The sequence below is a fragment of the Oncorhynchus gorbuscha genome, linkage group LG15, assembly GCF_021184085.1.
Source record: "Oncorhynchus gorbuscha isolate QuinsamMale2020 ecotype Even-year linkage group LG15, OgorEven_v1.0, whole genome shotgun sequence".
NCBI lineage: Eukaryota > Metazoa > Chordata > Actinopteri > Salmoniformes > Salmonidae > Oncorhynchus > Oncorhynchus gorbuscha.
Window position 1 is genome coordinate 60961965 of NC_060187.1, and position 14038 is coordinate 60976002.

At 44.9% G+C, this 14038-nt stretch overlaps 1 protein-coding gene and 1 pseudogene across 2 annotated transcripts; one reads left to right on the top strand and one right to left on the bottom strand.

The window, feature by feature from the left end:
• The first annotated feature begins 2528 nt into the window (after positions 1 to 2528).
• LOC123997632 (lens fiber membrane intrinsic protein-like) lies at positions 2529 to 10951 on the top strand. Of its 2 annotated transcripts, none has more exons than XM_046302064.1 (5): positions 2529 to 2710; positions 4399 to 4610; positions 4811 to 4960; positions 5157 to 5291; positions 10655 to 10951. In XM_046302064.1, the coding sequence occupies exons 2-5, from the start codon at positions 4436 to 4438 to the stop codon at positions 10714 to 10716; spliced, it is 522 nt and encodes a 173-aa protein (XP_046158020.1). In that variant the 5' UTR covers positions 2529 to 2710; positions 4399 to 4435; the 3' UTR covers positions 10717 to 10951. The 2 variants fall into 2 exon arrangements, with proteins under 2 accessions (XP_046158020.1, XP_046158021.1); XM_046302065.1 differs by lacking the exon at positions 2529 to 2710 and adding an exon at positions 2752 to 2899.
• A 1656-nt stretch (positions 10952 to 12607) lies between these two features.
• LOC123997631 lies at positions 12608 to 13685 on the bottom strand (annotated as a pseudogene).
• Positions 13686 to 14038: the final 353 nt, after the last annotated feature.

Genomic DNA, 14038 nt, shown 5'->3' on the forward strand with positions numbered 1-14038 from the left:
GAGGTGGGGCAAAGGTATAGGACGGCAGGCAGGCTCAGGGTCGGTAATCCAGAGGTGGGGCAAAGGTATAGGACGGCAGGCAGGCTCAGGGTCGGTAATCCAGAGGTGGGGCAAAGGTATAGGACGGCAGGCAGGCTCAGGGTCGGTAATCCAGAGGTGGGGCAAAGGTATAGGACGGCAGGCAGGCTCAGGGTCGGTAATCCAGAGGTGGGGCAAAGGTATAGGACGGCAGGCAGGCTCAGGGTCGGTAATCCAGAGGTGGGGCAAAGGTATAGGACGGCAGGCAGGCTCAGGGTCGGTAATCCAGAGGTGGGGCAAAGGTATAGGACGGCAGGCAGGCTCAGGGTCGGTAATCCAGAGGTGGGGCAAAGGTATAGGACGGCAGGCAGGCTCAGGGTCGGTAATCCAGAGGTGGGGCAAAGGTATAGGACGGCAGGCAGGCTCAGGGTCGGTAATCCAGAGGTGGGGCAAAGGTATAGGACGGCAGGCAGGCTCAGGGTCGGTAATCCAGAGGTGGGGCAAAGGTATAGGACGGCAGGCAGGCTCAGGGTCGGTAATCCAGAGGTGGGGCAAAGGTATAGGACGGCAGGCAGGCTCAGGGTCGGTAATCCAGAGGTGGGGCAAAGGTATAGGACGGCAGGCAGGCTCAGGGTCGGTAATCCAGAGGTGGGGCAAAGGTATAGGACGGCAGGCAGGCTCAGGGTCGGTAATCCAGAGGTGGGGCAAAGGTATAGGACGGCAGGCAGGCTCAGGGTCGGTAATCCAGAGGTGGGGAAAAGGTATAGGACGGCAGGCAGGCTCAGGGTCGGTAATCCAGAGGTGGGGCAAAGGTATAGGACGGCAGGCAGGCTCAGGGTCGGTAATCCAGAGGTGGGGCAAAGGTATAGGACGGCAGGCAGGCTCAGGGTCGGTAATCCAGAGGTGGGGCAAAGGTATAGGACGGCAGGCAGGCTCAGGGTCGGTAATCCAGAGGTGGGGCAAAGGTATAGGACGGCAGGCAGGCGGGTCAGGCGGGTGGAGGAGAGAAGAGAGACTGGGGATGAACAGGAGCTGATACAAACACACTAGTTGGCTTGAAAAACAAGATGAACTGGCAACAGACATAAATACGCGGGATAATGAGTGACACCTGGAGGGGGGTGGAGACAATCACAAAGACAGGTGAAACAGATCAGAGTGTGATAACATTTACATTTGAGTCACGTCACAGATTCTCTTATCCAGAGCGATTTTAAAGTAGTGAGTGCATACATTTTCCGTACTGGTCCCCCGTGAGCATCGAACCCACAACCCTGGCGTTGCAAACGCCATACTCTACCAACTGAGCCACTCAGGACACTAAAAGGACATTATCATAATTTGCACACTATTATTCCAATCGAATAGTGTGGAAATATATATATTAAACATGGGAAAATTACGTTTTGGACTGCACTACACATTAAACTATAATGTCAGCGATGTCATCTAATAACTGTGGTCGTCCCATCACAGAAGAGATTGCCGCGTTGCACTGGAGGAGGTTGAACTGAAGGGGGCACTGCAGGTGATACACCATGAGCCTACTGACTGCCCAGGTAATACACTCACTCTGATGGTGTCAGAAGAGGACTCCCCCTATAATGTGTGTGACACCGGGTGTTCAAAATGTTCAAAATGGCTGTCTCCTCCTTTGTATAAAGCTGCTAGGATAATATTGGAGATGGGAGATATTAGAAAACACACTAGCACACAGACCAATAGATATGGAAAGATGTTCATTGGAACAAGAGGTCAGTGAGAACTGGACTCGGGAACATTTTTGAATGATCATCATAGAATCATTTCCTGTGTTAGTTTAGGCAGCCCAGAGGCCCCTTGTTCACTGGATTTGAGGTCCATGAGGCCTGGAGCTAAATAACTGAGAGACAGACGCACAATCAGTTCTGTTTCACCCTCTGCGTTGGTACAGTTCACCGGTGTATTTATTTATCATACAAGTTTTTTCTCCTTGAATTCTGGGCATGAATGTTAATACTTAATTAAGCTCCTTATATTAATATGCATGCATGGAATTTCTGTGTAAATAATAATATTGTAATTACTTGGCAACAGATCATTTTGAATAAATTAAAAGTGATCATCAGAGGCTGCGATGTCATGATGATACTGCGTATGTATGTTGACATTGTGTGTGTCTGTGAGCATGTGCATGTGAGTGCATGTCATTGCGTGCGTGAGAGAGCGAGATGGAGAGAGGGAGTTCATTTAAGCCATGCGTGTGGGCATGTATCTGAGCGTGTGTCTGTTGCCTCCTCCAACTGAAAGAAAGTGTGAGCTTCAGCATGTTGCATTGACCACCCCCAGTACTGCAAGCCTCTGCACATTCACAGTTCTAGAACCCCAGATACAACAACAGAAAGGAGACCAAGGCACACCGGTGGCGGCCTCACCCCCCCCCCATCCAACAATCCCCATGGTCGCTCAATGGGAAAGAGCCACGTGCCTCTGCGCCCACCAGCTCAAGTGCATTTGTTCTCGCTGATTGTTGTTGTAAAGGATTTGCCTCCATAGACAGAAAAGCGGAGCGGATGACTTTTTGGAATCCGGCCTAGGGGGTCCTCTTCCACCTTTTGCTCACTCCGGTATTCCACTCTCTCTCTTTCTCTCTCAGTCTTTCCCTGTGGAAAGGTTGACACTTAAGAGGGTTTATTTATCCTGAAGAACTCAGGTAAGATGCATCCTGGTACTTTACTCCTGGTGCTGTTATGTTGTCAGATTGGACCGTTTGGACTGATTGGACTAATAAGCAGGCGTATACAGTAAATCTGTGTGGAGTAAAACATTGTAGCCATATGGGAGACAGGTGGGCAAAGAGGGACACTTCTGTCCATGGAGAAAAATAGCAGAGCTCCTGAATGTAAGCATATTTCTCGAAGACTAAGGAAGACAATGAAATGGTTAAGGGCTAATTAGATTGAAATCATTCAGCACTAATCAGAATGAGATAATGCTTGAGTCTCTAAAGCGAAATAAGTAAATTGTTTTCCTTCAATCGTTGTCATTTTATGTCAAAGTATGCATTAAAATGAATGCAATCACAACCAATTGAGCATTCTACAGATATTGACTTCAACGCCTGACCTCAAGTAACGTTCAATGCAAGCATGTTGAATGTAGCGCATGTCATACATGGGCTGGATGGCCAAGATGGATGCAAAAAGTATGAGGCATCCATTAGTCTCTGCAGTACATAGGGCCTTGGTGAATGGTCTGACTGTGTTGCAAATAGTATTCACTTTGCGTTGAACCACTGAACTGAATGTTTATTTTCTAGTTCCGCCTCGGGTGCAAGATCAATGAGTAAAACAGTGAGCTCTTCGTTTCCTCAACCCTAAAGGAACCTCTATGGACGTTTTATCTTCTGGAAACAGGTGTTCCAGAGGTGTTATGACTGTTGGCTGGATGGTCATGAATCACTGTCTCAGGAAATACCATCCAGCTTTAATATCCATCATTTGATGTTGGTCAGTTCTACATGAGCATTGTTTTGGAGTTGGTAAATACTTACGACACTGCCCCTCCTCCACTCTCACTTTGAAATGTAACACTTCCATATTTCAGTATAACCACTCTTGTGGAGTGTTTGTGTATTTTTGTATGCGTTGGAGGTTACTGAGCTGACGTCTCTACAATGCATGCGGGTAATGGATAGCGTAAGTGGATTGCACAGTGTTGACAGTGATACAGAAATTGAACATGTAGAGTTCAAAATAGGGTCCATACGGTCTCTGTGCAGCTACAGAGACACTTTGCCATCCTGTGCTATTGAATATGACACATGTTCACGTGTGTCCCTGCAAATAAGGAAGTGATACTGTGTTGCTTCATCTGGTTTGTGCTGAGTGTGTGTCACGTCTCTGCGCTGTTGCCAAGTGAAGCACTGCCTGCATTGTCTGGTTCTGTGCACCATCGATGCGTCTGTCTAGGTCTGTGTGTTGTGTTTAGTGTGTGGGCACAATGTGTGGCATTGTGGCCTGCCGTACTGGGGTCAGTTCTATTTCAATTCAGTCAATCCAGGAAGTGATTTTTTTTTTAAACAAATAATGATAATGATAAGCAGCTATTTGTAATTCTGGACATGCAATTCACTTCCTGAATTCACTGAATTAAAATGGAATTGACCCTAACCCTGGCTGCCTGCAACTTTGTGTAGTAGGACCTTGAAGGCATCCACAAAATATTCCATCGTTCAATAGCCGACTCTATTGCCTGTGCCCCATAGTTGACTGTGTTGCATGTGCCCCATGATTGACTGTGTTGCCTGTGCCCCATGGTTGACTGTGTTGCCTGTGCCTGATGTTTCCCTGTATTGACTGTGCCATTGACCCTGTCCCTCTGCCTTGCTGTGCGCTGCAGTGCGTAGAGCCTCGCCACCGTTGCAGTGTCACTCAGGATGCACAGCTTTATGGGAGGAGGCCTGTTCTGCGCCATAGTGGGGAACATCCTGCTGGTGGTCTCAACTGCGACAGACTACTGGATGCAGTACCGCCTGTCGGGCAGCTTCGCCCACCAGGGCCTGTGGAGGTATTGCATGTCGGGCAAGTGCTACATGCAGACAGACAGCATCGGTGAGTGGGGTGCACTGGGGACCCATACCACCACTGGGACTGCCTGTACGGCATCCATATTAGGACGTCCCTCAGTTGTCAGACAAAACTCCCTTAGTTGAATGAATTCCTAATGCGCTCTCTCTCTCTCTCTCTCTCTCTCTCTCTCTCTCTCTCTCTCTCTCTCTCTCTCTCTCTCTCTCTCTCTCTCTCTCTCTCAGCCTACTGGAATGCCACCCGTGCCTTCATGATCCTGTCGGCCATGTCGTGCTTCGCCGGCATCATCGCAGGCATTCTCTCCTTCGCCCATTTCTCCGCCTTCGAGAGGTTCAACCGCTCCTTCGCTGCAGGGATCATGTTCTTTGTCTCCAGTGAGTCCCACTGGACATTGCGAAGCTAACAGAGCTAGACACAATACACAAATAGTCACAGCTTCAATACACAAATGTAAATGAGTCCAGGACAAATAATTTTGTCTCTGTTTACAGACCCGACCACTATTTTACCTATAATTCTGTCTACTGTAAATTGGGAGTCCGAATTTGTCCTGTATTAACTCTCCGCCAGCTCTATTTGTTCTGCTTGCAATGGCCATCTACACTGGAGTGACGGTGAACTTCCTGGGGAAGCGATTCGGTGACTGGCGCTTCTCTTGGTCCTACATACTGGGCTGGGTGGCACTGCTCATGACCTTCTTTGCAGGTAAAAATGAAAAAAGAAAGTCTGTTTGAGCATGGGCAGCACCATTAAAAGCTTATACCATTTAAAAGGTGTCAACTGGGTGGGACTCCCTGTAGGTTAAGGAAGGATCATAGAATTTCATCCAGGTCAGCGGGAAGGATCAGCCAAAGAATTATACTCTGAGCAAACATTCCAACACTGCAGGTGGCAGTAAATCACCAACTTTGGCTGTATGGCTGTTTTGACAAAAAGCACAATCACGCACAGTAGGTGGCTGTATGCACTTTTTCCTTTTGTTTACAGACCGCCGATAAATGTATAGAAGAAGATAATATGCCAACTACTTTATTCTCTGTCCCCAACGCACTAGACGGACAGTTTTGATAGCCTTTAGCCGTACCCTCATCCTACTCCTCCTCTGTTCCTCGGGTGATGTGGAGGTTAACCCAGGCCCTGTGTGTCCCCAGGCGCTCTCATTTGTTGACTTCTGTAATCGAAAAGGCCTTGGTTTCATGCATGTTAACATCAGAAGCCTCCTCCCTACGTTTGTTTTACTCACTGCTTTAGCACACTCTGCCAACCCTGATGTCCTTGCCGTGTCTGAATCCTGGCTTAGGAAGGCCACCAACAATTCTGAGATTTCCATACCCAACTACAACATTTTCTCTCCAGAAAATGTTTCTCTCCAGAAATAAGTATCTCACTGTTGCCGCCAGTTATAGACCCCCCTCAGCTCCCAGCTGTGCCCTGGACACCATATGTGAATTGATTGCCCCCCATATATCTTCAGAGTTTGTTCTGTTAGGTGACCTAAACTGGGATATGCTTAACACCCCAGCAGTCCTACAATCTAAGCTAGATGCCCTCAATCTCACACAAATGATCAAGGAAACCACCAGGTACAACCCTAAGTCCGTAAACATGGACACCCTCATAGAAGTTATCCTGACCAACTTGCCCTCTAAATACGTCTGCTATGGGTCCGTGGTCAAACGACCAGCCCTCATGAAATGCTCCCTAAATCACTTCTGCGAGCAGGCCTTTCTAATCGACTTGGCCCGGGTATCCTGGAAGGATATTGACCTCATCCCGTCAGTCGAGGATGCCTGGTCGTTCTTTAAAAGTAATTTCCTCACCATCTTAACTCTAGGCTAGATGGGACGTTACCGTCCCACCTGACCAACATCCAGTGAAAGTGCAGGGCGCCAAATTCACACTACAGAATTGTAACTATTTAACATTCTTGAAAATACACATGCAATATGTCAAAATAAAGCTTAACTTCTTGTTAATCCAGCCACGGTGTCAGATTTCAAAATGACTTTACGGCGAAAGCAAACCATGCGATTATCTGAGGACAGCACCCCATCAAACAAACACAGACAATCATAATTCATCCCGCAAGGCGCGACACCAAACTCAGAAATAACGATGTAATTCATGCCTTACCTTTGAAGAGCTTCTTCTGTTGGCACTCCAATATGTCCCATAAACATCACAAATGGTTTTTGTTTGATCAATTCTGTCGTTATATCTCCAAAATGTCCATTTATTTGGAGCGTTTGATCCAGAAAAACACCGGTTCCAACTCGCGCAACATGACTACAAAATATCTAATAAGTTACCTGTAATCAAACAACTTTCCTAATACAACTTTAGGTATTTTTAAAAGTAAATAATCGATCAAATTTAAGACGGGATAAACTGTGTTCAATAGCGGATAAAAACAAAGTGGAGCGAGCTTTCAACCACAACAGCACACTAGACTCGATCCTCGACCCTCGACCCTCGTGCTCCCCAACCACAGCAGCACACTAGACTCGACCCTCATTCTGAACAGCCCTACTTCTTCATTTCTCAAAGGAAACACATCAACCAATTTCTAAAGACTGTTGACATTCAGTGGAAGCGATAGGAACTGCAAGCAAGTGCCTTAGAAATCTAGATCCACATAGAAAACCCATTGAAAAGAGTGACCTCAAAATGTTTTTCCTGGATGGTTTGTCCTCGGGATCCTGCCTGCCAAATAAGTTCTGTTATACGGACAGACATCATTCAAACAGTTTGAGAAACTTCAGAGTGTGTTCTATCCAAATATACTAATAATATGCATATCCTAGCTTCTGGGACTGAGTAGCAGGCAGTTTACTTTGGGCACGCTTTTCATCCGGACATGAAAATACCGTCCCCTAGCCTAGAGAGGTTAAATAAGCATGTCTCTTTCATAAAATGCAGAACTAAGAACAGATTTAGCCCTTGGTTCACTCCAGACCTGACTGGCCTTGACCAGCACAAAAACATCCTGCGGCGGACTGCAATAGCATCGAATAGTCCCCTCGATATGCAACTTTTCAGGGAAGTCAGGAATCAATAAAGTCAGTCAGGAAAGCAAAGGCTAGCTTTTTCAAACAGAAATTTGCATCCTGTATCTCTAACTCCAAAAAGTTTTGGGACACTGTAAAGTCCATGGTGAACAAGAGCACCCCCTCCCAGCTGCCCACTGCACTGAGGCTAGGAAACACCGATAAATCCACGATAATCGAAATTTTCAATAAGCATTTCTCTACAGCTGGCCATGCTTTCCTCCTTTCTACCCCAAATCTGGCTAACAGCGCCGCACCCCCTGCAGCTGCTTGCCCGAGCCTTCCCAGTTTCTCCTTCACCCATATCCAGATAGCAGATGTTCTGACTGAGCTGCAAAACCTGGACCCGTACAAATCAGCTGGGCTAGACAATCTGGACCTTTTCTTTCTAAAATGATCCGCCGCCATTGTTGCAACCCCTATTACCAGTCTGTTCAACCTCTCTTTCATATCATCCGAGATCCCTAAAGATTGGAAAGCTGCCGCGGTCATCTCCCTTTTTAAAGGGGGTAACATTTTAAACCCAAACTGTTATAGACCTATATCCATCCTGCTCTGTCTTTCTAAAGTCTTCAAAAGTCAAGTGAACTTATTTCGGATCATTGGGACACTGCGTCCCACCTCAACAACGTCCGGCGAAATTCAGAGCATGAAATTCAAAATATAGAAGTAGTAATATTAAACATTCATAAAAATACAAGTGTTATACACCATTCTTTAGCTTAGTATCTTGGTAATTGAACCGCTTTGTCCGATTTACAATAGGCTTTGAAAGCATAGCATTTGATCGTCTGAGGACAGCGCCTCACCCACTTCCTGCATTAACATGAATTCATATCCTGCACAGGTGTCACAACTCATAAATGGCGATAAAATAAATCACTTACCTTTGAAGATCTTCATCTTTTTGCAATCCAAAGGGTCCCAGTTATACAATGAGTGGTCGTTTTGTTCGATAAAGTCCTTCTTTATATCCCAGAAAATGTCAGTTTATTTGGCGCGTTTGATTCAGAAATCACTTCATCCAACTCGCCCAACATGCAGTTACAGCTAAAACCTTGTCCGAACAATTCAAACAATGTTTCTAATCCAACCTCCGGTACCCTAATATGTAAATAATCAATCAAATTTAAGACGGAATATACAGTGTTCAATACCGGAGAAAAAGAACGAGGAGTGCGCCAAAAGACTAGACTCCTTCTGATGGATACTTTGAAAGAATTCAAATACTTCTTAATTTTTCAAAAAACAAGCATGAAACAATTTCTAAAGGCTGTTGACATCTAGTGGAAGCCATGGGAACTGCAATCTGGGTCCTAATTATCAGACTTTCCAATAGAAAAGCATTGAAAAGTCCAATGACCTCGGGGTTTCACCTGCCATATCAGTTCTAATATACCCACAGACAATATTTTAACAGTTTTAGAAACTGTGTTGTCTATCCAATGCTACATATCCACATCCTAGCTTCTTGGCCTGAGTAACAGGCAGTTTACTTTGGGCAGATTTGCCCCCTACTTTGGGCAGATCTGCCCCTTAGCCCAAAGAAGTTAATAAACAGATCACTGACCATTTCAAATCCCACCGTACCATCTCCGCTGTGCAATCCGGTTTCCGAGCTGGTCATGGGTGCACCTCAGCCACGCTCAAGGTACTAAACGATATCATATCCGCCATCGATAAAAGACAGTACTGTGCAGCTGTCTTCATCGACCTGGCCAAGGCTTTTGAATCCGTCAATCACCGTATTCTTATCGGCAGACTCAATAGCCTTGGTTTCTCAAATGACTGCCTCGTCTGGTTCACCAAGTACTTCGCAGACAGACTTTAGTGTGTCAAATCAGAGGGCCTGTTGTCCGGACCTTTGGCAGTCTCTACGGGGGTACCACAGAGTTCAATTCTCGGGCCGACTCTTTTCTCTGTATACATCAACGATGTCGCTCTTGCTGCGGGTGATTCCCTGATCCACCTATATGCAGATGACACCATTCTGTATACAGACCCACTGGCTCCAGGTCATCTATAAGTCTATGCTAGGTAAAGCTCCACCTTATCTCAGCTCACTGGTCACGATAACAACACCCACCCGTAGCACGCGCTCCAGCAGGTATAATCTCACTGATCATCCCCAAAGCCAACACCTCCTTTGGCCACCTTTCCTTCCAGTTCACTGCTGCCAGTGACTGGAAAGAATTGCAAAAATTGCTGGAGACTTAGATTTCCCCCACTAACTCTAAACATCAGCTATCTGAGCAGCTAACCGGTCGCTGCAGCTGTACATAGTCCATCTGTAAATATCCCACCCAATCTACCTACCTCATCTCCATACTGTTTTTATTTACTTTTCTGCTCTTTTGCAAACCAGTTTCACTACTTGCACACTCATCGTCTGCTCTTCATCATCTGCTCATCTATCTCTCCAGTGTTAATATGCTCAATTGTAATTCCTTTACTACTATGGCTTATCTATTGCCTTACCTCCTCAAGCCATTTGCACACACTGTATATAGACTCTTTTTTTCTCCATTGTGTTTTTGACTGTACGCTTGTTTATTCCATGTGTAACTCTGTGCTGCTGTTTGTGTCGCACTGCTTTGCTTTATCTTGGCCAGGTCGCAGTTGTAAATGAGAACTTGTTCTCAACTGGCCTACCTGGTTAAATAAAAGTAAAATAAAAAAATACAAAAATGGAGGAGCTGCCAATGCTGTCACAGAAGCGATCAATGGCAAATATAGGAGTATGCCCTCTTTTGTTCTCTATGGATAAGCAGAACTAGAATCAAATGGCACATGTTCTTCTCATCTCCTAAGTAATTATTTGAAATCCAAAATTGCTAGTCGAATTGTCAAACCAAACACTGCAGAATATCATCAATTGTTCTAGTTTTATTGATGAAACATGCAGACAATGCTGGCGTTCATTTGATAGCAGGTAAGACACTATTCTTTATCTATCTATATGGGAACTACCTCAAGTAGCATGGGTGCTGGACAGTTGATTTACAATTTTTTCTTTTGCAGGAATATTTTACATGTGTGCCTACAGAATGCATGAATGCAGGAGAGTGGTGGGCCCACGCTAACAGAGAGAGGAAAGCCAGTGGAATGAAAATCGGGACATTTTCGCACCGCAATTTCAACACGATGAAAGAATCAAGCTTACACCAATAGACATATCCCTGAAATATAGAAACTGTACTAGGTAATTGAGAACCAAATATGAATACAAATGTTTGACTCTGCCTGAGCAGTTTACGTGTCATTTTAATAATAAAGCTATAACTCTCTTTAGCAATAAAACATTTATACTCTTTGTTACATTCAGCCTTGAAACTCTTGAATACAGAAAGGTCTTTGCAACACAAATGTGTTAGCTGATTCATGCCAATACAAATGGAGGTAGAAAATATTTAGCATTATGTGTCAATTAAAATGGGTAACACAGCACATACTCTAGCCAAACAAATTCATAACTTTAAAGGGTCACAACCAAGCTTTCACATAGTGTGCAATTCAAAAGGGTAACACAAGCTACTGTGATGAAACAAATGAATCATGTATGAAGTGCTCACTTTAGTAAATGGAATGTAAACATTTGAACATTTAAATATGAATGACTTTGGCAAGAAAGGTACAGTTCACAGAAATGTGTAAAACACAAACGACAAATTATCTTGAAATATACCGCACGTAGCTAGGTCTCTCCACGAATAGAGTGCCTTTTGTCATTTCAATGGAATCACATGCATCTATGCTTTAACTAAGCCAAGCCTTTTTTAATTTGTATTTATTTACACATTCTAATAGTAGTGTGTTTTCATTAGAGTAAGGTATTTGTTTCTCTCGGAAAATCCCCATTTGGCATGTCCAATGTCGTCTTTGTTCCCCTTCTACGAATTATAGCTACTTAATTACAAGTCCAAGTTATTTTGTTACTTTAGGAAAGTTATGTCTGAAGATTCCTACTTATTTAATGATTCATTTACATTTGTCCCTCAGGTTTATGTTAGCCCTGTAACATGAACTGAACTCACGTTTTAATATGGTAAAACTATTCGTTTTTAAATGATCGAATCCAAAGAAAAACGTACCATCTAGTAATATAGCCATATCATAGTGTAAAAGCTGGAAAACATGTCGAGCATAACCCATTAACCCTGTGTTACCCATAGATAGACAGGTTCGAGCATAACCCATCAACCCTGTTACCCATAGATAGACAGGTTCGAGCATAACCCATCAACCCTGTGTTACCCATAGATAGACAGGTTCGAGCATAACCCATCAACCCTGTGTTACCCATAGATAGACAGGTTCGAGCATAACCCATCAACCCTGTGTTACCCATAGATAGACAGGTTTGAGCATAACCCATCAACCCTGTGTTACCCCATAGATAGACAGGTTCGAGCATAACCCATCAACCCTGTGTTACCCATAGATAGACAGGTTCGAGCATAACCCATCAACCCTGTGTTACCCATAGATAGACAGGTTCGAGCATAACCCATCAACCCTGTGTTACCCATAGATAGACAGGTTTGAGCATAACCCATCAACCCTGTGTTACCCCATAGATAGACAGGTTCGAGCATAACCCATCAACCCTGTGTTACCCATAGATAGACAGGTTCGAGCATAACCCATCAACCCTGTGTTGCCCCATAGATAGACAGTTTCGAGCATAACCCATCAACCCTGTGTTACCCCATAGATAGACAGGTTCGAGCATAACCCATCAACCCTGTGTTACCCATAGATAGATAGGCTAGAAATGTTTTCAACAAGTTACTAGAAATGCTTTTGTTGAACTTGCATTGCAATTGCCTCCCGCTGCTGCACACAACATGCTTCCATTCACCCTGTCACAAAGGGAGTCATGGCGGATTTAAGATAACATTGTTAACCCTATTACAGTCAATCCTGTCACTTTAATTTGAATTTGTATAGTTACTCTTCTTAAATGAACCTCTTGAGATGGGAAAACATGTTTTTTTGAATGAAGTTGAACATTTGCTCTTTATGATAGAATTAAAACAATTGGTGAAATGAATAGTTATTTTTGACAAAATTACCCAAAAGGCACCTTGGAGTAAGGTGATTACATTTTCTACTCTTGGCCCATATTGGCTATTGTGCTTTCCCTTTGGACTGCAGCTTGACACTGTCGCAGTCCCAGCATCTTGCAGATGGCCATCTTGGTAGTGATGCGGAAAGCAGAGGAGGAGAAGTAGAAGATGATAGGGTCCAGGCAGGTGTTGAAAGGCGCTGAGCAGCAAGGTGTAGTACCTCCACGAGGGGCTGGAACCTGTGATAAAACCCAGCACATGGGAGAAGTTGTAGGGAAAGACACACACAAGGAAGACGGCCAGAGTACCCAGCGCCATCCCGATGGCCTTCTGCTTCTGGCCCGGGCTGATCCTGGGGAGCGTGTACAGGATCCTGATACAGCGGTTGTAGCAGAAGACGCAAACTATGAGAGGAACCAAGCAGAGCATGATGAAGAACTCCAGACGCACCGGGAGGAGGATGGCCAGCTGTTGTTCGGTGAAGTCCTCGTAGCAGACGGAGGTGTTGCTTGGGGAGAGGCCTGGATGGTGCTGGATGATGAACACGATGCTGCAGTGGAGAGAAACCAGATGATTGTGCTGGCCACCACAGAATAGAAATGTTTGTGAAGTTGGTGGTAGGCGATGGGATAGGCCACCGCCAGGTAACGGACCACACTGACAGCCATCAACAGGAGAGAACTGGTGTAGATAGTGGAGAAGAAGGTGTAGGAAGTGATGGAGCAGAGGAACTCGGGCATGTTCCACAGCATGCCGGAGGCTGCCTCGTACATCTTGAGAGGCAGGAAGGGAAGAAAGAGGAGGTCGGACACAATCAGGTTGAGCAGGAGGATGTCTGTGGGAGTGGGTTTGTTGTGGATCTTGACGCTGAAGGCGTAGAGTGCCAGGATGTTGGCAGGCAGGCCCATCAGGAAGGTGATGATGTAGACGGATAGAATCACCTCACCTTTCACCCACACCATGGCTCTGAAGCTATAAGGTCAACAAAACCAAAAATAACACATTCAGGGTGCCCAATAATCATATTTTAAAATCATACAAATGTAGCCGTTTTCAATGATCAATGTATTTTTGTTACAATCTCTCAGCCAACTCCTTATTACCAATGAATGAATCATAATTTGCTTATAGCTACATTCTCCCCACAGTACACTTGCAGCTCAACAGTGAAAACCTGAAAGGGAGAAGGATAACACATTCTTAATTCCAAATGGTCATAACCTATCTGGCTGTGGATGTGTATTTACTTTTAATCAGGAATTGGAGAGCTCAGCCATGTGTATTCAAGCTTCCCAAGAAGGTCGTTACTTTGGTCAAAACAGCAGAATGTTCCATT